Source organism: Culex pipiens, chromosome 3 (genome assembly GCF_016801865.2).
Source record: "Culex pipiens pallens isolate TS chromosome 3, TS_CPP_V2, whole genome shotgun sequence".
NCBI lineage: Eukaryota > Metazoa > Arthropoda > Insecta > Diptera > Culicidae > Culex > Culex pipiens.
In genome coordinates, this window is record NC_068939.1 from 159,687,049 (window position 1) to 159,714,050 (window position 27,002).

The following is a 27,002-nucleotide window of genomic DNA, read 5'->3' on the forward strand; positions in this document are numbered from 1 at the left end:
GCCGAAAAAAAACTTGGGTTTTTTTTAAAGGAGCCACAGAATCTGTCTAATGCATATTTTAGGAAATTTTCGACAAGAAAAAGATATTTAGTTTTTCAATAAAAAATCGTTTTATTCTCATCTTGCAGTTTCCGTTTTTTTACTCTCTCTAAAACTAGTACAACTCAAGCTAACCCTATCGATAGATCTAAATAAAAAAGAATGGAAATTTTACGTGACTTTCCGGCGTGCAAACGCCCCAACAATAATGCTATTCCCAAGTGACTGCTTATTTTCGTCGTAAACCTAAATTTACACATTCCGATCCATCCGTTCGTTTTGTCTCCTTAATTTTTGGCCTTTGACGTTATTTCATATGTACACACATCATCTCTAAGCTACAATATACAGGTACCTCGCACTAACTCTTAAAAGTCTACGCTCAAACCACATCCCCTTCCACGCGCGTCTTGATGTCCTTGTGCCTTCGCAAGGTGCGGGCCGCCGGCAGTGGAATGCCCTGCCGCCGGAGCAGCTCGTAGTCGCGGGTGCCGATCTCGTTCTTGATGTCCAGCGCCGAGTTGATCATCTCGGTCGTCCACCGCTTCGGGTTCTCCGGCAGCGTGTTGAGAAACTCGACGTGCTGCTGGGACAGTTTGCCCATGTCGAACGTGGTGGACGAGGCGTCGTCCCGATCGAAGATGGAATGGTGCTCGAAGATGCCCATGTGTGAGTCCTCGCCGGTGCCGCCGCCGCCGCCGTTCATCATGTCCAGCGGGCCAAAGTGGTCCGGGGGGAGGGCAAACTCGTTGTCGTACTCTTGGTCGAGCTCGGGTTCTTGTTCGGGTTCTGCGTCGTCTTCTTCGTCGACGTCTTCGACGACCACCATGGCGGAGAGGTCTTCGAGGCCGTTTTCCTGTTCGTACTTTTTCAGCATTGCGAGGGTTGGCACTTGAAGGCACTCCTGCTTGCGGAGAATTTCGTAGTTGTGACCGCCCAGCTCGTTTTTGAGCTCGAGCGTCTTTTGCAGCTCGAAATCGGAGAACCCTTTGGTATTGCTCGACAGCGATTGCAGGAAGTCGATTTGTTCCTCGGTCAATCCGTTGATGTCGAAGAATCCTTCCGGCTCTTCGGCGTTCAGGATGTCGTCCGCGTCGTTGCCGTAGCCCGCGAGCCCGTTCATGCCGTTTCCGTTTGGCATCCCCGGAACCACTCCGTCCACCATCTCCTTAAAGTTGCGCTTCCGGCTCATGACGTCCACCCCGTCCAGATGGACCGTGTGTTTGTACTTTCGCAGCGTTTTCGCACTCGGCAGCGGCATTCCGTCGTTCTTGCGCAGCGAATCGTACTCCTTGCTTCCGATGATTCGCCGGATGTCCATGCACGTGCGCAGTTCGAAGGGGGTCCACTTTTTGCGGAAGCCCGTCATCTGCTTGAGGAATTCGATGTGCCCGCTGGTGAGCGTTTGCTGCTGCTGCTGCTGGTTGTGGACCGTGTGCTGGTTCGGATGGGGTCGATACACTTGCACTCCTCCGCCGTTGGTGTCACCGTTCTGGTGGTGGTACATCTCCGGCTGATCGTCGTCGTCCATTTCGTCCGTGTCGTCCACCTCCATCTTGCCACGGTAATAGCTGATGTCCGGAACGGCTAAAAGAATAGAGTTATTGTTAATATAGATAATTCAAGTTTGGTATTATTTAGCAGAAATCATCAATCAGGTCATCAACCCTGCCAGCATCCCCAATCTAGACAGCGAGAGGACACCCAATTCCACGAATCGACATCTTTGGCAGAAAAGACATCGCGACGACCACATGTCGTGTTCATGCGAGGCCGGATTTCGTCATGTCCCCCACACCCCATCAGTTGCCATCAGCTGCACCAGCACACCAAGTGGTAACCTTTTCAAGACATTGCACACCAAACCGGGCCTCACATCTGTCTGCTTGTCCTTCCCCCACTTTCTCAGAGCAAGCCAACGCAACGTGCTGCTGCAGTTTACGCAGGTGCATCTCTCGGTCTGTCTCTCTGCCGCAAGAAGCATCTTTTCCGCGGTTCAACGTGCGTTCGCAGGTCGTTCCGGTACTAGCTTATGAAAAGGGGGCAACTTGTATCCCAACATGGTGACGACTACCACAGCTCGACCATTTCGAAAACATTACCTAGGGTTAGCCTCATTGAACCGTATCGGCACGCGCCCCAAGTGAAAAATAACCGCGACACTTTTTTTTTCGAAAGCTACTGTAACAATCGCCAACGAACGTGGCAGTGGCACCGCCCCCGCCGTCCACAAAACCACCTCCGGGCGGGACACAAACCCAAGTGACCACGGCCACCGCTGCATTCGATGATGCAATCGCCGCCGACAACTCTCACTCACTCGCTGACGATAAGAGATTCTGGCCGATGGGTTTGCTGCCGCTGTTGTTGTTGTCGTGTTGTTTTTCCCTTATTTTTACTCGGTACTCGGGTGCTAGTAGGTCAATACGGTGCGCGCCCGTTCGGTTTAGGTTTGGTGATTTAGTTTTGAGATCAAGAATTTGCTTCCTTGTGAGGTGTTGAAGATTTTTTAAAACGAAAGTAATTTGGCCGAGGATAACAAATACAAAAATAAGCTGTAAATAACTGAATTTAAAAAATACGTTAAGAATCATTTTGATATCGTGATCCTCAAATAGCTTCCGGTTAGACAAAACAAAGCCAAAAACCAAAGAAGAAACAGCAAAAACACATATTAATATATTTACCCTCGAAACATTAAGTTAGCATAGGTTAACTTATAAAACAGAAACATATATTTATACAAGTACAATCCAGACTCAATTATCCGTAGGCCTTGGCAAAATTTCACTTCTGATAATCGAATCACGAAAACATTTTTTTTTTTTTTTTTTGCTGTCTTTTTTTATTTTTGAGCTTTAGACCTCTAAACTACTCTAAAGGGATTTAGAATTTGTAAATCCAAGATGGCGGCCAAAATGGCGGTGATGAAATATCATTTAAATTTGACAAAAATGGGGTCACAGAACTCGAATTTGCTGTTAAAAGTAAGAAAAGAGCAGTTCTTTTTTATAATTTTGAAACTTTTTTGGTGCTTTCGGTATGCCCAAAGAAACGATTTTGCATCATTAGTTTGACCATATAATTTTCCATAGGGGAGTGTGGGGTAATTTGGACACCCTAAGGAAATCGCTCTGTCACGGGCTGTATGGATATGTTCAAGGAATATGGATGACACCAGAGGATAATAGAGACCATATTTGACGGAAAAATATCATTCATTTCGATAAATTTTGATGAAAAACCCATTTTTATCGCAAAAATTAAAAGGTGTCCAAATTACCCCCACATTTTTGTGTGGGGGTAATACGAACACCCCTATGGGGTAATTTGGACATGCCTTGTGGGGTAATTTGGACATGCCTTGTGGGGTAATATGGTCATACCTTGTGGGGTAATATGAACACCTTTTGTGGGGTAATTTGGACACACGTTGAAGAATAAGTTTAACATTTGATTTTTTGAGCATGTTTTTTATCCTTCAACCTGGTTTTGTAATTGCTTTATATTTTGAAGTGTTGTTTTGCTCACAATATTTCATCAAAGGTTTAAATAATGATTTTGTGATAGAACTATAATTCAATAGGAAGATAACAAATAGTTGATTTAAACATTGATTCTGGATTAGGCACAAGTATAGTTTTTAGTGAATAAGGTATCGTTTATGTTTATATAAATCAATCTTTATATAGAATTTATTAGCCTGAAAATATCATTTTTTTTTTAATTTTACATTCTGTAGCCCTTCAAATTTAAATATTATTGTAAACCAGTATAGAAATTAGAAATGTCAAAGAAATTAATTAAAAGCAATCAACATTAGAGTCTTGTTGAACGCCAAACGTACAGTAATCAGATTTTCATTAATTCGAATATTGGAATAAATTTATCTAAATTAAAAAAATTGGGGTTTCGTGAAAGTTCTCATTGCTCACATTCCTTTTTGATTGTTTTGACATATTAAATCCCTCTAAATTTATCTAAATCCCTTTAAAAACTCATCCAACCATGAAAGTTACTTTTTTGTTGCCTGACAGGTAGACTTTCAGGTATGTCCAAATTACCCCACAAGCCATGTCCAAATTACCCCCATAGCATGTTCTATCATTAATTGCAATTTTTGATGATAAAAATTGATAAAATGCACAATTTTTATACGTACATATCTCAGGCATCGTCCAAGCAACCCCCTTAAACAAAAAATGTCCACTTTTTTACCATATAACCCCTGCAAAACCGTATTTCCTAACCTTCAAATATTAGAATTTAAGGTCGTGCCAACCGGCCTTTGGAAACTTTTACATATTATACCAAAACTACTTAACCTATTCCAACTTTTTTGGTTTGTCCATACTCCTAGGCCATTACTAGTACTAGCCTTATCACTTAAATTGCCGTTTTCACTTTATATCCGAAGAAAATGTGATTTTTAAAGGGGTGTCCAAATTACCCACACTGTCCATATTACCCCAAACTCCCCTACAAATTTGAAAAAAAAAATAGTTTCAACTTCATTTTTCGATGTAAAATCGAATTTTTCAATAAAAAATTACTGTAGTGAATTTTTGATCAAGACTAACATTTTAAAAAAAGGCGTAATATTGAATGTTTGGCCCTTTTGAAATGTTAGTCTTGATTTAAATTTTTTGAAAATATAGTTTTCGAAAAGATCGGAAAATTTCACGAATTTATCATATTTTAACATTGAAATCGGACCATTAGCTGCTAAGATATCGACATTAGGAAATGGTGGGTTGTTTGGGTGAGACTAAGAAAACATCAATTTTCCTGTTTTTAAATCTTTGCATGGCAATATCTCAGCAACTAAAGGTCGTATCAACAAAAGTCATAAATGCAAAATATCGAGAATTTTCTCAGCACTTCAAAAATACTAATTTAAAAAAATGAATAACTGTTACTTTTTTCAAAAAAGTTACCTGAAAATGGTTTTAATTTAAAAACGGTGCACTTTATCAAAATTTCACTTAAGTACTTTTTGATTGCAAATTTGATTTTATATCGAAACATGAAGCAGACAATTTTTAGCGACCACTATTTCTATTTTCTGAAAAAAATCAGCATTGATAAAAAAAATTCATAACTCGGTCAAAGTTTTTTTGCACAGCCTGGAAATTTCTGAAAAGTTGGCATTTGATGTCCCCTAAAACATATAAAAAAAAGTTTTTTTTTTGCAAATCAAGTTTTATTTACAAAAAGTTAAATAAAAATTCACCAAAATTTTTTTTACCGTGTATCATTTTTTTAAAGTGTAGTCCTTATCCATACCTACATCTTTGTCGAAGACACCAAATCGATCAAAAAATTCCTTCAAAAGAAACAGATTTTTGAATTTTCATATATCATTTTTGTATAGACAGCTGCCAAATTTGTATGGAAAATTAGATGGACAAACGAATGATGCAAAATGGCTTCTTTGGGCATACCAAGGTCGGATTAAAAAATACAAAAAAAAAATCGAATGACCGAAATCTGAGAGAACTGCTCTGCTAAAAAATCGCAAAAATTCAAATTTTCAACAAATTCAAGATTATCAGAAGGCATTGAAAAAAGGAACTCTTAAATTTATTGGAAATATTTGGCTTGTTGATTTGACTTCATCGATGTGACTTTGCCAACGTTTTTTTTTTTTCAAGAGTAAACTTTGTAAGTGTTCTTGACTAGCATCAAGTCTCTTTCAAGTCAAAATAAATAAGCAGTATTATTTGTTATATTTTAAGGGATTTTTGCAGTTAGTAATTGTAATTGTAATTGTAATTTTATTGAAACGATATCCTGTTAGTTTACACTGTATATCAGGGCAAGGAGGTTAGTGATGCAGTTTTATAACATGTAAAGAAAATTAATGAAAAAAAGAAGGACAAAAAAATCTTAAAAGACAATTGCTATAAAGAATGAATGTAAAAGCAAGAAAAGTTAAGTTTCGCAAAAATAGCTACCAAGGTAAAATTAAAACTTAAAAAAAATGGTGGTAAATGCTTCACTCAATTCCAACACTCAAAAAAGTAATGTGTACACAGTTACACAGTACACAGTTGTCCCGCCCGTGTGGATCAATCGGACCGCGCACTGGACTCACAATCCAGAGGTCGCCGGTTCGAATCCCGCGGCGGGCGCTCTAAAAATTCTTTGTGTAAACATGGGTATTCGGCGCCGTCGCTCCGTGTCATACTTTCATACACTTAGGAGCCCAGGGCGGCGAAGTTCTTGTAGATAAAAAGGAAGACACTAGTGGTTGGTACTAGCAATGGTGGCCGACAGTTATAAAGTCAACTTCGTGTTTCGTCATACACAGTTAACCACAATTATTTTTGTTTTATCGTATTGCCCAAATGCTCGGAACTCCTTAAAAACCACAGTCCAAAACTTTTTTTTTTTAATGTGCTGAGAAAAACAAGGGTGTTGATGTACGATGCAAAATAGGTCATTTCTTGATTATTTTTTTTATTAGGTCCTATAAACATATGGAAGACAATAGTTGATTAGTCCTTTTCGAAAAAAAAACTCTGGATTTATTCATCAAAATAACCGATTTTTTTACAACTTATTATGTTAGCTAGTTGAGATAAACCTGCATGCTCACTTCCTTGATTCAGATGAAATCACTTTTTAGAAGCTGTAATTAAACGTCAAAGTACTTTTTTGACAACATTTAATGTCCAAGATCCTAATAGGATCTTGATAGAATTACATGATGTTCTTCTAGTTTGTCTTTCAAGCAGTCATTAAAAATACTTTAACAGATGCCACAAAAAAATATATAAACATTGAGTGAAAGGACGTGCGAAAGGTGCGAGTCCACTGTTCAAGGTGTTCCACCGGGAGTGGTCTACATCAACTGGAACATTCTTTACTTATAAGTTACCGTTTTTAAGACTACTTTTGGACTGTCAAGAACAGTTATCCCATTATCTACGACTGCTGTAAAACATCATGTAATATTCAACCCAAGTTTCATAACCATCGATGCCGAAATGTCCCCGGTTGCCGCGTCCCAAAAGCTTCCCTCCCAAAATGGCCCCCGCTGGTTTACGTAACACAGCCTGTGGCTGGTTGGTCCGGGAATCCAGCGTTGCCGTAACTTACAGCGAGCAGCACAAATCGATAAAATTCCTGTTCCCAGCAGCCAGGGGACTGCTGCCGCCGCCGCCGCGTGGGACGACCCTCAGCCAACCGACCCAAAACGGATACCCTCGTCCGCACTCGGCCCTGCCCGACCCTTCTGGCCACGGGGCCTGATCATCATCATCATCAGCATCATCATTGCCAGTGTGGCAGCACAGAAATTTCATCAGCGCGTATCCTGGGCACTGGCCTGGCCCGGAGTCTCGTCCCTTGGCCCAAAGCTGGGCGAGTTTTTTTCCCTTCTTTTTTTTTTTGCTGTTGTTGTTTGTGCTCGCTTGGAGAACGCACGAATCCCCGGAGCGACCCCGGGCCCAGGACAGGAAAGAAAGCAACTTTACGTTTCTCAACGTTCTGAGAAACCCTCTCCCCGCGCCCGTCGCTTCGTCAGAATAACCTGCTGTCCCACACCCTTCTCGAACCCCCTTCACAGTACAGGGGACAGCTGAAATTCAACCAACTCGCCTTTCAAGAGAGGGGACCAACTGCTGCTGCTGCTGCTGGTTGTGTGTGTTGACTACTTGTGCAAGACTTTTCTTGTTTGTGCTGGTCCCAGGCCATCGTGGGGGCCCCCAAACGTGCCGTGCGGCCATCATCCGGTTCGGCAGTTTGCTTCTTGCCTCTCTGTCCGTCCTCCAGTTGCCATATGGCCTCTCGCCCCACGCTGGCAACGGATGACGCATACCGTGGTGCGGTGGTCTTGTGGTGTGCACCAATACAGGCAGGCAGGGCTGGTCGCGCGGTCAAATTTCTGATGCTCGTCGGAAGGAGGATGACGACGACGGCGAGTTTCTTTCTTCAAAGACGACGACAACGGGGGTGCTCTACTGGAACAAACTTCCATGGCCACCAAGTCAGTGGTGCGGAGATGATGAGGGAGGGCAAGAAACGCAAAAAGATGCTGATTATGAGGGGATGATGAGACGCACGGCAAGAAGAGGGCGGTGAGGATGTCCTTTCCTTACAGTGCTTCTTGTGGTGCTACCTGCGGCTGAGATGTGTTTTTTTGTTCGCTCCAGTTTAGTTGAAATTGTTTCAACTAATTTTGCAAGATTGCACAACAAAATAGGAAATAAGCATGTACTTTTGAATTAGAGAGGATTTCAAAATACAAATCCTTGGTATTTGTTTAGATCGGAAAACCTAGCAAATAAACTCAAAAATCAATTGCCTATTAATTTCTTTTTGACTTATTAACAAAAAATAGTTAAACATTCCATTCAGTCCAGACTCGATTAGCCGAAGGCCTTGGAAAAAATTTAAATTCGGATAATCAGATCTTTGGATCAGGGATGGAATAATCTAAAAAAATATCTCCTTTGCTTGTGAACTTTATTCGCCCGCGAAAGAGAGTAGATAAGAAACACGCAGAAGAAAATCGCTCCCGAACTTTTAGAAAAAATCAATCAGCAGAAGATTTTTTGTGATTCTCAATTTATTTTGTTTTGTTTACAAACATTGTTCGTCTACGAACAGTGACAGGGTACAGCTGCAAGTGTAGTAGAAAAATCGATGTTCCGCCGAATAATCCCGGTGATGATTTTTTCACTTTTCTTTTACCGATTTTTCGTGCGCGAGAGAGGAGAGCCAAGTTCCCTTCTGATTTTTTCTCTTGATGAGCGGCAAAAGATTTTTTTATGAAGATTCTTCCATCGCTTCTTCGGATAATCGAATCACGAAAAAAAAAAACATTTCTTTGTCATATGTTTGATTGACGTGCTTAAGTATGACCCCTAGACTACGCTTAAGTGATTAAGAATTTTAAACCGGGGTGACTTTGATAGGATTTCAATTTGTTTTTGGAATATTTTCCAACAGGTAAGGTTTTTCCCAAGATTATTATTTTTAAAACATGTACTGGGGGGTAGGCCACACAAAGTCCATGCACTATTTTTGAAAAAAAAAAGTTTTTTCGATAGTGTTTAGAAAAATAGTTACGTTAAAAATTCTTAGTTTAAATTCCGGGGTGACTATCAAGTCATAGGTTTTCTTGTTAAAATCATATTTAAGATGTTCAAACTTTATTTGTACGTTAAATCTACCATCGCTAAAGTAGCTGATATAGTTTTTAAGAAAGAAAAAAAACAGTGTTTATATTTAGTTAACTAACGTTAAAAAGCTAACGAAATACATATAAATTTTAGGTAAAATGGTTAAAAAGTCGTAATTTGTCTGAAATTTGTTAAAACTAGTTTTTTTATTAAAATTATCGATTTATATTGCATTTTATACTGAATTACATAAAATTTGTTTAACTGAAATTGCTTATAAATTTGGAGATTTTTTTAATTGTGTTTCAAAACACATATTATTTATTATTTACAAAATTATTTAATCTTCTCCTAGTAGAAAATTGTCCAAGGAATGCATTCCGTTTTCCGATTCAAAATCATGTTCATTGAGAAAATCATGACACTTTGAAAAGTGTTAAATTATGACTTTCATCAACATTTTCTTAACTATAGTTAACTAACTTTTTAAACTTTTCAAAATGTTATGAAAAGTTCTTTTTGAGGTACTTTGAACACTTCTCTACCACAGTCAGTATGATTCTAAACCATCCCGTGAGTATTTTTATCATCTCACCCCGTTTTACGGTATTCAAATTTGACTAAAATGAAGTCGCAGAACTCGAATTTTATGTTAAAAACAACAAAATAAAAACAAACGATATTTTTTGTTTTGTTCATGATTCGATTACCCAAAGTCGAAGCGACACTTACAAGACTTGCATAAAAGTGAAGAAATGCGAACATTAATAAAACGAGTTGAAATTGAAGCCTAACTTCCAAAAAGCTTGAGCCACGTCCATTAATGTTCTAAACTAAGAAAAAGTTCAACTGCAGAAAAAATTCAGTATTTTAAATAATAGCATTAATTGTTTTTAAAAGGATTAAAAAATACATAAACATACTTCACAACAAATTTTCCAGTGTACAAACAAATCCTTGAAAAAAGTGCTGGAATGAAATCATAAAGCTAAATTCATTTTTTTTTTTTTGGGTTAATCAACTAAACATTGTTTTTGTAAGAATCATACAGAGTTTTTGAGAAAATCTTTGAGCGAGAGATAACTATATTTTTGAGGATAAATCCTTACAATTCAAATCAGATTTTATTTTTGAGCATTTCAAATGTTAAAAGAATAAAAACCAATAGTCAAGATTTTTATTCAGAAGTTATGATATAAATTTGGTATGAAAGAAAAAAAATGCATTTATTTTATTTTGAAGCTTTTAAAAATAATTGCAATTTGTATAGAATTGTCAAGAATGACAAACACAAGTTTTTTTTTACAATTGGCACATAAATTCAAACAAATGATTTATGATAAATTCCATCCTGATTTACTCACTATATAAACTTTGTATTTCAGAACTGACAAAATAGAAAAAAAAATCTAAACTTAAGTAGCTTGAACCAAATTTTGTTGTCAAGCATCTTTTTCCAGAACACATTGTAACATTTTCCCGGTTTGTCAATTGAATTCCTGAATTTTTCCCGATTTTTTAATTTAAGATGGAAACCAATTCTAGGCTATTTCAAGGTTTTTTTTCGAGGTGGCCAGTGGTTAGAATAAATATTTTTTCAAGGTTGTTTTTGTATTATTAAATTTTTGAAACATAATAACAGTTATCCTTCTATAACAAATCTAAAACTGTCCAAGAATTATAAAAATTCTGAAATTCTGTAACTGTCCAAGAATTATAAAAATATTAAAAATATTATTTAGCCAATGGTATACCTAGTGCAACCAAATTAAAAATTAATCAAATCAGTGTGCTATCGATCTCACAAGTGTGTTGTATTAAACTATCAAGTTTTGACCTCTGCTGATTTTTAAATAAAATTTTCAGGTGAGAAAGACAACAAATTAATATCTCCTTCCTGTTTAGAGCAAATCAAGATTTTTTCAATACCACTTAGCACTAAGGTCAGTTCGACGAAATTGGAAAATATTTCCCAAATTGGATTTAGAAATTTAGCAAACAAGAAGTAAGCAGTTTGTACGAATAACCTGTTGATAATTTTAAAATACATAATTTTGCATAACTGAACTGTAAACTGCTTCCAGCATCCAATCAACCATCGGGCCATGCCCCGGGAATTTCCTATACGTTCAACTTGGGTATAATGCCCACGCCGCGGTCGCTACCGAAAGGGAAGGGAAACGCGTCAAGTGAGTGAGCCGCGTCATTGTACGACGACGATCATCAACGACGACGACGACCAGTGGGGCTCAAATTGGCCAGAGTGATGCAAACCTTGTGGCCATGACGAGGAAGCCTTTTTCCACCCGTACAGCATCAGCACCAGCCTAAGCTGAAAGTCACGTCTTTGTCCTCGGTGCAACGGCTCCTCGCGAAATCGAGACATCCAACGTGTGACGAAGAAGAAGCAAACCTTTCGGAACTCGCTTTCCGGTGCAGCTGCCGTCCCGGACTCGGGTGGCCATTTTGCAGACGCGGCAACGTTGCCTGTGCGCTTGCCTGTCCGCGTCCGTCCGCATGTGGCCCTGAAGGAACGTCGTCGTCGTCGTCGTCAGGTCGGGTGCGACTTGCCGTACCGTACAGCTCTACAACAGGCCCGGAGCGGGTCGGTTTTCGCCGTCTCTGTGTGTGTTGGTTAGGAGAGGGTCACACACAGTCGAAACCGCTGGCTGCTGGTTCAGGGTTTCAACTCGGGTGCTGCTGCTGCCGTCGTCGTTGATGATGGCTAATGATGGCAAACGCGATGATGATGATGATGGCGCTCTAGAGAGCGTGACGCGGTATGGCCTCCGGTGGTGGTGGTAGTGTTGGCCGGGCAAGGGGACGAGGCGACGACGGCTGTGAACGATAACGTGGTTCGTGTTGTTTTTTTCCCCTGCTGCCTGCTGCTGCTGTTTGTCGATGGCACTTTTCAGGGAGAGCCGCCGACGCCGCCGCTGCCGCCCGCCGAGAGTGTGTGTGCTCTATATATCAGCGCTAGTCCGCGAGGTTCCGCCTTTGTCGTGTCCAACGTGTGACCTTTTGCCTCCCTCGGGCGGGCTGAAATGTCCACGTAATGGCACCGATGAGCCGCGCGCGCGAGAGCGATTCTCAAATCGATTCCATCTGGGAGGACACCACCGAAGGGCCACCACGTGTGGGATGATGGTATCAAAACAAAAACGCAACTTCGGTCTCCTCCACCCTCTTCGCCCCCTCGCGATGCCTACGAAACTTGTGGGCTATAATCAAACGGCTCGGTTGTAGTGCATTTTGTTCCGAAAGCCACAATACTCCGCAAGCTGTTGCTGCTACTTATGAGGGGCCATCCGTTAACCACGCGGTAACTGTAGGTTGCTGACGAGGAAAGAAGGATCCAAGTAGTTCATGAATGACCCCATCCCAATGGTGGTTGTGTGGTAGATTGTCCTTCAGCGACCGCGCGCGTTCTGCGTGTGTCTGTCGTGGTGTGCGGCCGGTCCGGTAAACGCCAGCTAGAACGAGGAGGGAGGGGGGTTGACTTGACCAGTTGGTGTCACCTTTTTTTCGGGGGTTTCGCAGCGAATCAGAGAGCCGCTACCTGGTTGCTGAACTTTATGTTTGCAAAGACCTCGGAAGAGAGAAACGCAGGCGGCTACTAAGCAGGCGGAGATGCTCAAGAGCAGGGTCACAGTGGGTGAACCGTTCAACTTGAACGAGAGACGTTGGACAACTGACCAATGGGTATTTGGGACTATTAGATAAAGTGGTAGATGGCGCTTGTTTTCAAACATATTTTAAAAAAATCAAAACGAAACAACTAATTGTAGTTTATTCTTTGTGTTGCATTGAAGACTATTGAGCATTAAATGTTCGTATTGTTGCGGCGGTAGTCAAAACATCTGTATTCCAGGACATTTTCGAGGACCAAAAGTATTCCAAAAGTGATCCAATTAGCTCATAGTGATACCAAAGGGTCCTAGAGACATCACTGGATATGAACCTCCATGGAAATCTTGGTGAAATCCTGATGTTGTTGGAGAAGACTCTATGTTATGTATTCCAGGATACTTTGGAGAACCCAGAACATCAAAGAGGACCACCATAATTATGCCGATAGGGTCCCAGGGACATTACCTACTGAATATAAACAATAATTCTTGGAAAATCGTGTAGTTACGTCGGTGGACTCCAAAAACTTAATTCCAGGACACTTTGGAACATCCAGAACACACAACAGCAAGGCAATTTTTTTGTTTTGTGTCAGTTATTTGCACGATTCTTTAACCGTCCAGACTCGATTATCCGAAGTTCGATTTTCCGAAGGTTTGTATGAGACTTCGGATAATCAAATCATCAACAAATAACGTTTTTTTTGTATTATTATTTTATTACTTTTAACATTAAATTCGAGTTCTGTGACCCCATTTTAGTCAAATTCATTTTAGAGTAGTTTCGGGGTCATATTTAAGATCATCAATCAAAAATAAGACAGTAAAAAATAGTTTTTCCGTGATTCGATTACCCGAATTGAATTTTTTCCTAGGCTTTCGAATAATCGGATCTTCAGATAGTTAAGAGATTATATAAATAACAAATTTTTATAAAATAAAAGATGTTTTCATAAAACAAGAGCCAGTAAATCCGTATTAATTTTTAAGAAACCTCAGATGTAAACAAGCAGCCACTCCCTTTCTTACATCTACGGATTCGTCCTATTGAAAAGTTATTTAATACGGAAATAATAAAAAAGCATACTTCTTAAGTCTAAAAGTATTCAATACACACATCATTTTATTCTGTTTACTAAACCTATATACGGTAGTTGTTCGGTAACTGGGCGTTGTTAAACTGGACTGCTTTTTGACTGGGCGCTCGATAAGTGGGCTGTAGCCCACTTAAAAAGCAGGCAAACGTCAAAAAACAAAACAAACCGAAATGACCGAGGGGTCAGTAGATGCAACAATGAAGTGTTATAAATAAAACTTTTTTTTATTTTTTGTTAAATTTCATGTCACAATTTTAGGAAACTTGAAAAATTGGCTATGCACACAAATTCAGGTAACTTTTATTTCTCGATAAAATTTTCAAAAGGCCCTATCTGCATAGGAAACCCATGAGGGATAGGTTGTTTTGAAAATTTAATCTAGATTTTTATATTTTACTAAGAAAATATAATGCATTGATGGACCCCTCGGCATTTTCCGTTCAGCCCAGTTAGCAAGCAGCATTCGGTAACTGGGCTACGTTCTCGGCCAAGTTATCGAACAAGTTCTGTATTTATTAATCTGAGATAATATTGAATGAACAAAAATTTACCGAAATTCGGTAGTAACATGATTCCCGAGCTTCCTTTTTTATTGTTAACGACCCTAAGTTAGGCCAGGACTATTTTTGTTTTAGAAACGACACTCGAAGAAAAACGACAACTGATAGTATCAAGTGGTTAAGAAGCGAAAAAAAAAAATCACCAGATCACAGACGGGAGCTTCGGTACCCGAGCAGACGGAAATAACTTGGGAATAACATTTTTTTATATTTGAAAATACTAGTCCAATAACATTTTGTGTTATTTATAACAAGATTTGTTATCCGTCGTTATGATTTTTTTGTTATTGGATTGTTATTCAGCAATTCCCCACGAAAACAGCATGGAAAAAAATAAAAGTGCTCGGATCGGGTTCAAAATTTTTCTGGGGGTTCCCTGGCCGAAATAATTAGACCCGTATTTTTTTGTTAGGCCATTAGGGTGACCTACGCCATGTTAGGGTGGTCTGAAAAATGGCCATTTTCGTTGATTTTCGCAAAAACCACTTTTTTCGAAAAATCATAACTCCTCGCCATTTCAACCAATTTCAACTGTCTTATACGCAAATGAAAGGTGATAAGTTGGCCTTTCAAAGAAAAATAGTAAAAACTATGAAAAATCTAGCCTAACATATGAAAAGGGCGTATGAAACTTTAAAATGCCGTTTTGACGGTGTCTGGACCAAAGAGCCTATGTCTGGAAATATTTTTATCGGATTCCCCGGACATTTTTACATAACATACTAAAAAATGGAAGGAGTTCATTAACAGGATTCCGAGATATGATTTTTTGAAAATAAAATCCGTGTTTTTCGACGCGCCGCGCGCAAAAACCGGAAAATGACGAAATCGGCAAAATATCAACTTTTTTACTAAAACTGCGATAACTTTAAAATTTCAGCGATGACCTATACATGTCTTGAAACCAAAAGTTGCGTCTTTCAATTACGAAAATTTTGGTACCCAAACATGTATAGGTCATCGCTGAAATTTTAAAGTTATTTTGAACCCGATCCGAGCACTTTTATTTTTTTCCATGCTGTTTTCGTGGGGAATTGCTGTATTATAAACACATTTTGAGTTACTCTTCGAACAAATCTTTGTTATTATTTTTTGTTATTTTAACAACTAATCCGATCATCCCAATAACAGTTGTAGGTATTCTTCCATAACAAAAAATGTTATTCCAAAGTTGTTTTGGCTTTCAACCAAAATCAGACCAATAACATATTTTATTATGATAACAGAAACTGTTATTTAGCCCTTATGCAAAAAATGATTTTTCAAGATGATTCCATAACACTTTCTGTTATTTTAACAGTATTTGTTATTGAAATGGCATGAATTTTGTTATTACCGTCTGCCCGGGTAATTTGTCACTAAATTCGGTATTTTTCTGTTTACCGAACTGTTCAGCAGTTGAAAAATCGTTCAAATTTACCGAATTCGGTAAAAAAAGGGTGATCTTTTGATGAATCTTTTGCTTAGGATGTGTTACGTTTTGCTTAATATTGTTGGACCAGGAATTCTCAAAACATTTTTTTGAATAATCATTTGATCCCACAAAAAAATATTAAAAGCTGTTGATTGCACTTTCTTTTAACAATTAACTATGATCTAAAACGCAAAAAATAAGACCAAATTTTTAGTATTCGTATCATGGAGAGCTTTTATTTTGTTGAATATTACACTGATTCACGTTTAAGTTATTTGAAGAATCTTAGATTTTGTTATACAGATTTCGGTTAAGTTTACTGAATTTTTAATTGCTGAACAGTTCGGTAAACGAAAAACTACCGAATTCGGCAAAAACTTAACCAAATTTAGTAATGAAGTTGATTTTTATTCATCGTTCAACCGATATTCGGTCAAATTTAGTTCATTTTGAGAAATAAATGGTTTACCGACCTATACTTTACTGGTCTTTCAACAACTTAATTTGGTACTCTAAGAGAAATCTAAATGTATATTAATCTTCTCATTGAAAAGTGCCGGCGACAAAATTGGGCGAAAAGTTCACCGCCCGGAGATCGCAAGTTGGCGCGAGCGAATGAACACCGCGAAAAAAGATTCGGGGGTGCATTGGGGTTAAATGATCATTTCGTCATTCAGTTTAATTAAAAAATAATTATTTTTTCGTAAATATCGCTACTTTGATGCGATGTTATTCATTTTTACAGTAAATTAGGCATTGTTACATCAAATTTGACCTTTCAAACGCACTAGAATGGCCAAATTTTAAAACATCAATGTTTGCCAATTTGACCGTTTTACCCCCAATTCCCCTTGTAGAACAAAAGAAAAGTTCATCCGCGGTCTGTCAGCAGCGCGCTGTTTTGTTTGCTGGATCAACATTTGGAAATGTCGAACGTTGAAGGAAATCGCTCAAAAAATGGAAATTAATCGATTTCAAATGTTATGGCCGCAAATGAAAGGTAAGGGTGGCTAATTTTTGATTCCGATCTGTGAAACTAGTTCTGGCGAGGGTTCTGGGCACTGCGGCAATCGATTTTACCGGCGGGTTGCTTCCGGTTGCATTTGATTTGAGGAGAAGGTTTTTCAATCCACCAGGGGCTTATTCGGGGGCAACAGTTTCGGTAATCCGGAACTTCCGGTATGTTTCATATTTGCAGTGTTTAGCATGAAAAACAAACTTAGACCAATCTTTCAAGTGTGCGCTCTTTTTGAGGAGGGGGCGCATCCGAAGAAGAGCGCAACTCGGGGGAGCGTTATTTCAGGGTTTGAGCGCAAATCGAAGGAGCGTTATTGCGGGGTTTTGGCGTAAAATGGGATTTTCTTTTTTAATTTTATTTACAATTAAACGAAACATTTATATAAGGGGTCATCCACAAAACACTGATAATGGGCCATCCTCAAATCTGGGTGTCCAAGAACTCCCGGATGTCATGGCCTAGATAGCTACCTGATCAACGGAGGTCTATATGGGTGAATTAACCATCGGTATAGCTTCAGATAGCTTTAGTGAACCACGATGGATACCCTTCGCCATGTTGGATTATTATGGGTCCTCCAGGAACTCCCGGGAGTTATGACCTGATGATTTACCTGACTTCCGAGAGTTCCTGGGAAACCCATAACAATCAAGCATGGTGCAAAGTGTCTATCATGGTCCACTGAAGCTTCTTGAAGCGATACCGATGGTTGATATACCCATATAGTTTCGCGTTGATCAGGTAGATCATCAGGTCATCACTTCCTAGAATTCTCGGATGATCGATAACAACGTACCCCAGAGTATCTATCGTTGTTCACTGAAGCTACCTGAAGCCACACCGATGATCAATTCACCCATATAGACAATAGGGTCCTAAAGCCCTGAGTCAATTGTCGCTAGTGTGAAACATATCAAACGAAATATTTGAAACCAAACCTGCACAACAACAAACAAACAGAAAAATGAGGCGCTAGTTTGGATTCAACAAAGTATTTAATTCCTTTCGTTATTGCAAATCGACTTTTGATTGCATTTTCAGATTTGTATGAAACCTTGTCCATTGATGTTTTTTTATGACCAAAATAGTTATTGTGCACTATTGCCTCATATTCTTCATACAAAATGGTGTCTGTCTATACACAAGTGCTGTGAATGTTTTCGCAAATCTGTATCTTGAGATAAGATTTTCTGAATACCAACCATTGGCAAAGTTTTAAGTTATGACCAGGATTGAATTAAAAACTTTTTTTAGTCTAAAAAAGATTATAGTTACAATGGTTAATACACCCATGTAGACCCCCGTTGATTAGGTAGATCATCAGCATGGCTTTCTACCTAAGGTACTCGCGAGTGTGTAGTAGTGCGGTTGTCAAAATCGTTATCTCTGACTCTCTCACTCCACTGCCACTGACATTGTTTATGTTTTGCTTTTCCTGGCACGGTCCATTGTTCGTTTGTTATTGTTTTGGTTTTAGTGGCACGGAGTCATGCACTCACACTAATGCAAAGCAAGATCGTGAGTACCTATGATATACAGCCTTGGATCATCAGGTCATAACTCCCGGGAGTTCCTGGAGGACCCATAATAATCCAACATGGTTCTTAGAAGACTTATAACAATCCAACGTACCCCAGTGTCTCCATCGTTGTTCACTGAAGCTACACTCAAACCCCGATGGTTTGACACAAACTGTTGTCAGACGAACGGGGTCACTTTTTAGTTTGACACCCCTTTTACACGGAGTTCACGCACACTACCAAACGTGTGTTTTGATAGTGTGCGTGAGCGCCCTGTAAAAAGTGACAGTTCGTCACTTTTTAGTTTGACTTTGACTAACCAACGGGGTACAAACTAAAAAAGTGTCCAACGAAAAAGTGACCAACCATCGGGGTTTGAGTGTATACCGATGGTTAATTCACCCATAAAGACCTCCGTCGAGACCTCCGTTGATCAGGTAGCTTTCTAGGCCATGACATCCGGGAGTTCTTGGATACCCAGATTTGAGGATGGCCCATTATCAGTGTTTTGTGGATGACCCCTTATATAAATGTTTCGTTTAATTGTAAATAAAATTAAAAAAGAAAATCCCATTTTCCGCCAAAACCCTGCAATAACGCTCCTTCGATTTGCGCTCAAACCCCGAAATAACGCTCCCCCGAGTTGCGCTCTTCTTCGGTTTGCGCCCCCTCCTCAAAAAGAGCGCACACTTGAAAGATTGGTCTAAGTTTGTTTTTCATGCTAAACACTGCAAATATGAAACTTACCGGAAGTTCCGGATGACCGAAACTGTTGCCCCCGAATAAGCCCCTGGTGGATTGAAAAACCTTCTCCTCAAATCAAATGCAACCGGAAGCAACCCGCCGGTAAAATCGATTGCCGCAGTGCCCAGAACCCTCGCCAGAACTAGTTTCACAGATCGGAATCAAAAATTAGCCACCCTTACCTTTCATTTGCTGTCATAACATTTGAAATCGATTAATTTCCATTTTTTGAGCGATTTCCTTCAACGTTCGACATTTCCAAATGTTGATCCAGCAAACAAAACAGCGCGCTGCTGACAGACCGCGGATGAACTTTTCTTTTGTTCTACAAGGGGAATTGGGGGTAAAACGGTCAAATTGGCAAACATTGATGTTTTAAAATTTGGCCATTCTAGTGCGTTTGAAAGGTCAAATTTGATGTAACAATGCCTAATTTACTGTAAAAATGAATTACATCGCATCAAAGTAGCGATATTTACGAAAAAATAATTATTTTTTAATTAAACCGAATGACGAAATGATCACTTAACCCCAATGCACCCCCGAATCTTTTTTCGTGGTGTTCATTCGCTCGCACCAACTCGCGATCTCCGGGCGGTGAACTTTTCGCCCAATTTTGTCGCCGGCATCTTTCAATGAGAAGATTAATATCAGTTTAGTTTTTAGCAATATTTTGAAAATTTTATTTAATATGTAAAATATAAAAATATAATACATTATGAAAACGATCCAACCCTGCTTTCCATACACGGGACACTAAGTCCGAATCCGTCCCTTGCTCGGCCCCGAACCGAAATTCTTTGTGCTTGCCCGCGCCTTCAACTTTTTAGCCTGGCTGGATCCTGACCCTAAACCAGTCAGCGTATCCCCTGGGGTGGCAGCAACCAGCCAGAAGACTCGCAATGAAGGGAAGGGAGACGAAAAAAGAAGAAGGCGCAAAACACCCAAACCATCTGTTCTGTACCGTTGAGTTGGCCATGGACAAGTTTGGCCAGGGCACCCGAGAAAAAGGTCGAGTCCCTTCTTGCCTCGAGAAGGCGGCCAACGTCGGAGATTGGCCTTTACGCGTCCGCTCGGGAAGTGCGTTTCCTCTCCCTTGCCACTGCTGCAGCAGCACATCAAACAGACTGATAAACTTCACGGTACCGTTAGGGGGTGGGATTTTGGACAAAATTTTAGATTTAAATTTTTGTTCTTTAACAAAATACGCTAATTAATCAAAATATTATGATTTTAAATGTTTTGGATGAAATTTAACATTTTTTATAAAATATCTCTAGACTACGGTCAGCCCAAGTCGGAGGACGTTCAGGACGAGGCAACCGACGCAGGCAAAGAAACGACGACGAGGACGGATCCGTTTGGGATCCGTAAACCGCCCGTCGCTGTGAGTGTGTGCGAGCGCCCTCGTTCCTTTCCAATCGAGTCTCTCTCTCGTTGTGTTGGATTTCGAAGAAGGCCAGCACACAAAGAGGCCGTGAGCGCGTTCCTCCGGCGTGACTGGCCGTGGCCACTGAGGGGTAGCTCAGATTTTTCCGTTCCCTTGAAGCCGCCACAAGGCGTAGTCGTCGTCATCATCATCATCGCAGCCGTGCGGTGGTTGCTAACCGAAAGTATGGGAAGGGAGGGACACGGTTCGCGTGTGGGCAACATCGGCCAGCCAGGGCCCTCGCAATGTGGTCCCGCCGCGTGCTTTTTCAGTGAGACGGCCAGAAAATGGCGGCAACGTGGCAGAACAACACATTTCTTCAACAGAGTTTTAAACAATTCTTCAAATTGATTGATGATTTCTTTGTTATAAATTAGAAAAACTCAACTCACCAGTGAAGTTGACGGGATCCTCCGCATCCGACACGTCCCGCGACTGCTGCTGCTGCTGCGGCAGGTGCTGCTTGTTTGCACCAACCTGCTGCTGGTTCCGGTTGTGATCCACCTCCCGGCTATCCTCGTCGTCCTCGTCCTCAAACATCCTTCCCCCGGCCAAATCCGTCCCATCGTCTCGCACGTTAAAGTCATAGTTCGGCTTCAACCCGGCCCGTTTCAGGGCGTCCACGTAACGCGACATCGTTCGCAAACTGGGCAGCGCCAACTCACCGTCCCGGATCAACGACTGGTACGCGGCCACCCCGATGGCGGCCTTCAACTTCAGCGCCGCCTTCACGTTCGGTTCCTTCCACTTTTTCCGGATTTCATCGTCAACCGGGGCCGCCACCGCCGGCTGAACACAACTGGTCGGAGTGCTCTCCCGACTCTCGCTGTCACCGCCCACAGATTGGCCCACCTTATCGGCGAGCCGTTTGAGGCGCTTCTTGGCAGCATAATAGTCCTTCTTCACCGAACCGTACCGCAGTTTGGTGTTTTCCAGCGTTTTCTTGTACTCCAGCAGGGTGGTCATGAGGCGGCAGTTTTCTTCCCGTAGCACCGCGACCTCGCTGCTTTCGCTGAGCGCTGGGATCGAGGGGCCGTTCAGTGTGGCGGCCGCGGCACGTTCCGCGTCCGAACCGGTGTCCTCGAGTTTGACCGACGAGATGGACATTTTGTGCGTTAAGTGGGGTGAATCACTGGTTTTTGGAGGTTTAATATAGATCTGAAAGAAGATTTGAAAGAAATCATCGTTGAAACATATAGTAACAAAAATTCAAAAAAAACGATTTTCAACCAAGTTTTTTTTAATATTGATTTTCAAAAGCATTATTTATTTATTTTTATAATGGTTTTGCGTCATTTACAAATGACGCAGCATTTTTTTGAGATTTTTAGATTTTACTGTTTATATGTTGTTATTGTTAATTCATTTACTTCTGGCAGTTTTAACCTTCTTGGTCAATTACTGTTTATAAGATTTTTAACTACTCTTTAAGTAGTTAGTCCAATGTTCGATAAGGCTGTTGCAAATCTTTTTCAAAGTTTTTGATGAGATTTTAAGATTTTTGGATATTCTATTTTGAAATTTAGTGATTTTTAGATTATTATATTTTTAAATTTTGAATTTTAAGATTCATTTTTTTTAATTTACAAATACTTAAGTTTTTGAGATTAATAGATTTTTAATGTTAAGATTTTCCAGTTTTTATAATTTTAAAACTTCATGAAATTTAAGCGTTCAGGTTTTCAATGATTCGATTTTTAGATTTTTAGATTTTTAGATTTTTAGATTTTTAGATTTTAAGATTTTTAGATTTTTAGATTTTTAGATTTTTAGATATTTAGATTTTTAGATTTTTAGATTTTTAGATTTTTAGATTTTTAGATTTTTAGATTTTCAGATTTTTAGATTTTTAGATTTTTAGATTTTTAGATTTTTAGATTTTTAGATTTTTAGATTTTTAGATTTTTAGATTTTTAGATTTTTAGATTTTTAGATTTTTAAATTTTTAGATTTTTAGATTTTTAGATTTTTAGATTTTTAGATTCTTAGATTTTTAGATTTTTAGATTTTTAGATTTTTAGATTTTTAGATTTTTAGATTTTTAGATTTTTAGATTTTTAGATTTTTAGATTTTTAGATTTTTAGATTTTTAGATTTTTAGATTTTTAGATTTTTAGATTTTTAGATTTTTAGATTTTTAGATTTTTAGATTTTTAGATTTTTAGATTTTTAAATTTTTAGATTTTTAGATTTTTAAATTTTTAGATTTTCAGATTTTTAGATTTTTAGATTTTTAGATTTTTAGATTTTTAGATCTTTAGATTTTTAGATTTTTAGATTTTTAGATTTTTTGATTTTTAAATTTAAAGATTTTTTATATTAAACATTTTTAGATTTTTAGATATTCAAAATTTAAAATTTTTAGATTTAAAGATTAAGAGACATTTTTAAATTGTAGGACCAAAAATGTTTAAATTCAAGGACCAAAAATTTTTAATTTCATTACCCAAAAATTTTTAAATTTAGGTAACAATTTTTAACAAACTATTTTTAAATTTCAGAACCAAAATTTTTTAAATCTGTGAGAAAAAAAATTGTTTAAATAAAAGAACCAACAAATTTTAAACTTAAGAACAGATATTTTTTAAAACTAAGAATCAAAAATAATTTAAATTTGAGAACCAGGCAATTTTTTATTTATGGAATCAAAAATATTAAAATTCAGGAAATTTGGAGTAATTTTTACAAAAAAAAGTCCAAAAAACAAAATTTTCATTTTGTTTTTATTTTGAGTGTTTTTGAATACTCCTGACTCAATGCGGTTTTAGAAACACACAGAAAGCAAAAAAAATAAAGTCTTCAAAATAAAACTAGTATTTTCAAATTAAAAACTGAAGAAAAAGTTGAAAATTGAAATAAAAAAAAAAATCAAAAAAATTTGATTTTAAAAATATAAAAATAACTTAAAATAGTAGAAACTAAAATAAAACAAAAAAATTGAAAATTTAGAAATTCAAGGTTCTAATATTTATTTATTTCATTATTTCGAAAACTCTTATATACTTCAAATCTAAAATTCTTAAAGGTAGATTTAGATTTTTAAAATTATTAAGTTTAAGAACTCTAAAATATTTCAAATTTTGAGATTTAGTAACTTTAAGAGTTTTTGATTAAAAAATAAAAAATTTCAGGAAATGTGAAATTTAAAAATTCATACACTCAAAAAATAATAAAATTAAATAACTAAAATTTCTGAAACAAATTAATTATTATTACTTTTTTAAATCAAAAATTATAAATTTCAGGAATCAAAAATTTTAAATTTCAGAAATCCTTAAATATAAAAACCCAAAAATTAAAAAATGTAATACTTAAAATTATGAAATTAAAATTTCTAATAATTAAAAATTCTTAAGTTCTAAGGTACTAAAATTCTGAAAAACTAAAATTCCAAAAACAAAAAAAAACAAAATACTAGGTTTTAAAATTCTAAAACTCTGAGATACTAAAATTCCCAGATCCAATTTTTTTAAATCTCAAAATTAAAAAAAGAATTAGAGGTTCTAAAAGTACTAAATTATAAAACTCAAAAAGATTAAAATACTGAAATTTATAAACCCCTAACACCTGAAGAAAAACAAAAAAGAAATCAAAATTTAAAAAAATCTAATATTAAAAACATCAAAGTTAAATAAAACAAATTTCAAAATTCAAAAAAAAACAAATATTTTAAAAATCAAAAATTCTAAAATGTAGATTCGAGAATTCAATAAAAATATAATTCAAGAATTAAAAATCAAGAAATCTCGAAAAAAATATATTAAAACATTCAAAAAAATAATTTAAAATTGAAAAAAAAATCTGAAATTAAATTTTCATATTTACTTTAAAAAAAATTAATAAGATTTTGGGTAGTTAGTTTTTTTTTAAATTTGAGTAAAAGAATTTTTAAATTTCATTTTTCTTGAAATTTTATATCATCATTAGATTTTAAAATCTTAAATATCTAAGAGTCTTTAAACTTAATATTTCGAGAAACAAAAATCGAAATAATGTTAGGATTCAGAAACAAAAAATATTTAAAAAAAAACAAAAGTTATGGACCATCCATAAACTACATGGACACTTCAAATCTTTTTTGTATGGAGGGTGGACAATCGCTTTAAGATGTTGAGATGTTTTATTTTCCAAGTTTTAGATTTGAAGATTTTTAGATGTTTAGGATTGTCAGAATATTCTAATTTTAAATGTTTTGAAAAAGAAAATGATTTTATAAAGTTTTGTCAACGAAGTTATGTTGGAGAGTTGAACTAAGCTCCCCGTTTTTGGTGCAAGTGTTATCAATCAATGTGTATCTACGATATCAACAGTTTTTCAGAACGCATCAGATTACGTCACCCAAATAACATTTACTCACCTTGCTTCACGTGAAGCTTTGTCAAGTTCTTGGTAGATCTCAATGCAGGAACCGATCTTCCTCGTCACTGCGATTCAAAAAGGATTCTTCCTCACACGCGATATTCTATACACTCTTCGAAGGTTCTCCCTATCCTCGCAACGAGAAGCAACACTCAACCAACAACCACGCGCGTGTTGTCCACGGAGTAGTCCCCTTCTCTTCTCGAAGCTACTACACACGACGGCCTAACTCGATGGCCAGATCACCAGACTCACACCGTAAAAACCTTCACGAGCGGACAAAACACACAACTGCTGCCGCTGGGCGCAGCAGGCCAAGTCTTGACTCGTTTAGCCGCTGTGTGTCTCGTCGCAGTTGGCCGTGTGTTACGACGACGACGAGGCACAACCTCCGCCGCGCGCGCTCTTTTCAATGACGATGACGGAAACCAAGGCCTTCTCCTCTCCGCCTGCCCGTGGCAACCGCCGAGCCTGGCTCACAAGTGCGGTCGTCGTCGATGACGGTTGATGATGGCCACTGATGACGGAAGAAGAAAAAAATGCGATTCCTGCCCCTTGCTGGTTGGCTACTCTCGGCCAGATCTCGACCACATCGTTTTTGAAGCTTCGTTTAACTTTTGTTTTGCGACCACGTAACTCTCACTAATGTGGCCACTTTTTGGAAAAAAAACGAATCCTCCAGCGGAACCTTTGGAACGTTAGAAGCAACACTTTGTTGTAAACAAAGCTAACAAAAAACACTGTTTTCAGTATTCTTTACCTCAACAACACTACACGCACCCGAAAAGGCTTCCAAATCCGACCCCAAAACTGCCACTTCCGGTTTGCTTCGCGATGACGCGTTCCGGCCTCGCCTTGTCCCCGGCACGTGAACGTCTTCCCGTAAGATCTGCTTGAGGGACTTGCAAAACGACGACCCGCGCGACACGACAAAGAAGCAGCACGACGAAAAACTCGACCGTCACGTTTGACAGCTCGCGTAAGATTGAATGAGTTTTACAAACCAACACAAAAAAAGAAGGAGAACAGTGCAGGAGGCGAGGGAGTGGGCAGTGGAAACTTGTTCGCTGTGTGCGTGCTAGAGTGAGATGGAACCATGCGTGAAACTGTGGAGAGAGGGAGACAAAGAAAGTGGTGAGTAATGTGTGTGTGTGTGTGCGGAAACTGATCAAAACAAAAATCGCGAAAACGAGGGAAAAGATTCGCTGTCAGGGGTGGAACACGTTATGGTGGAAATGTCATGCAGTAAAAAGTAACGCTAGGCTTTTTACACAGATCCGTATAAAAATTAAGGAACTTAAATTTGGGTTCAATTATTTTTTAGTTTAGAGCGGATTCGTCAAATCGAAATTCGCGTATTCGAATTTGAGTTCATCATAACGTATTCGAGTTACAGACTACTCCAACTCTAAAAATCAGCTGTCAAACTAATTTTTACTCTTCCATTCCTCCAGTCGTTCCAACACACAAAGAAATTTCATAAGAATCGAACCAAAATCGAACACTAACACTAATTTCTTTTGTAGCAAAAGTATGCTGATAAGACTGGAATAATCGAGGGAATAATAATAAAACTTGTATAATGACTAGGGTTAGTGAAATTTCACGATTTCGCGGACAGCGTGAAATCCGCGAAATTTGGCTTTTTCCGCGAAATCCCGTGAAATTTTATGTTTGTATGAAAATGTAACGATTTTTCATAAAATAACTTATCAAACTCAAAAAGGAATAAAAATAATGTCATGAACTACTGTAGAATTAAGCGAGTGATTACCCTGGTTTTATTACTAATATAAGGTTAATGATTTTTGACGGTTTCGTAGACGGCGTGAAATTCGTTAAATTTATCAATTTTCTCGAATCATTGAATGCAAATATGGGCAAAAAAAAATGTTGAAATAACAAGCCATAGTTTCAACATTTGCATGGAAAAAGGGTTTTAAAATGCATTTTACACTAGTTCAGTAGTTTTGCAATCATTAGTTTTCAAAAAATGTAAGATCTGACGAAAACAAAAATTTTAGCAAAAAAAAAAACATTTTGCGATAACAAACATCGAAAA

At 38.1% G+C, this 27,002-nt stretch overlaps 1 protein-coding gene across 2 annotated transcripts; it reads right to left on the reverse strand.

Moving 5' to 3' along the window:
- Positions 1 to 339: 339 nt before the first annotated feature.
- LOC120414277 (uncharacterized) lies at positions 340 to 25,927 on the reverse strand. Of its 2 annotated transcripts, none has more exons than XM_039575425.2 (4): positions 25,701 to 25,927; positions 24,939 to 25,457; positions 20,974 to 21,739; positions 340 to 1,626 (listed from the first exon to the last, which is right to left on the reverse strand). In XM_039575425.2, exons 3-4 carry the CDS (start codon positions 21,686 to 21,688, stop codon positions 422 to 424), a joined length of 1,920 nt encoding a protein of 639 aa, XP_039431359.1. In that variant the 5' UTR covers positions 21,689 to 21,739; positions 24,939 to 25,457; positions 25,701 to 25,927; the 3' UTR covers positions 340 to 421. The 2 variants fall into 2 exon arrangements, with proteins under 2 accessions (XP_039431359.1, XP_039431350.1); XM_039575416.2 differs by having other exon boundaries at positions 24,939 to 25,628.
- Positions 25,928 to 27,002: the final 1,075 nt, after the last annotated feature.

Coding starts and splice junctions, on each gene's coding strand:
- LOC120414277 (XM_039575425.2), bottom strand. CDS start 21,688: ATGTCCATCTCGTCGGTCAAACTCGAGGACACCGGTTCGGACGCGGAA. Junction 1,627..20,973: donor GGATCCCGTCAACTTCACTG/GTGAGTTGAGTT, acceptor CTATTCTTTTAG/CCGTTCCGGACATCAGCTAT.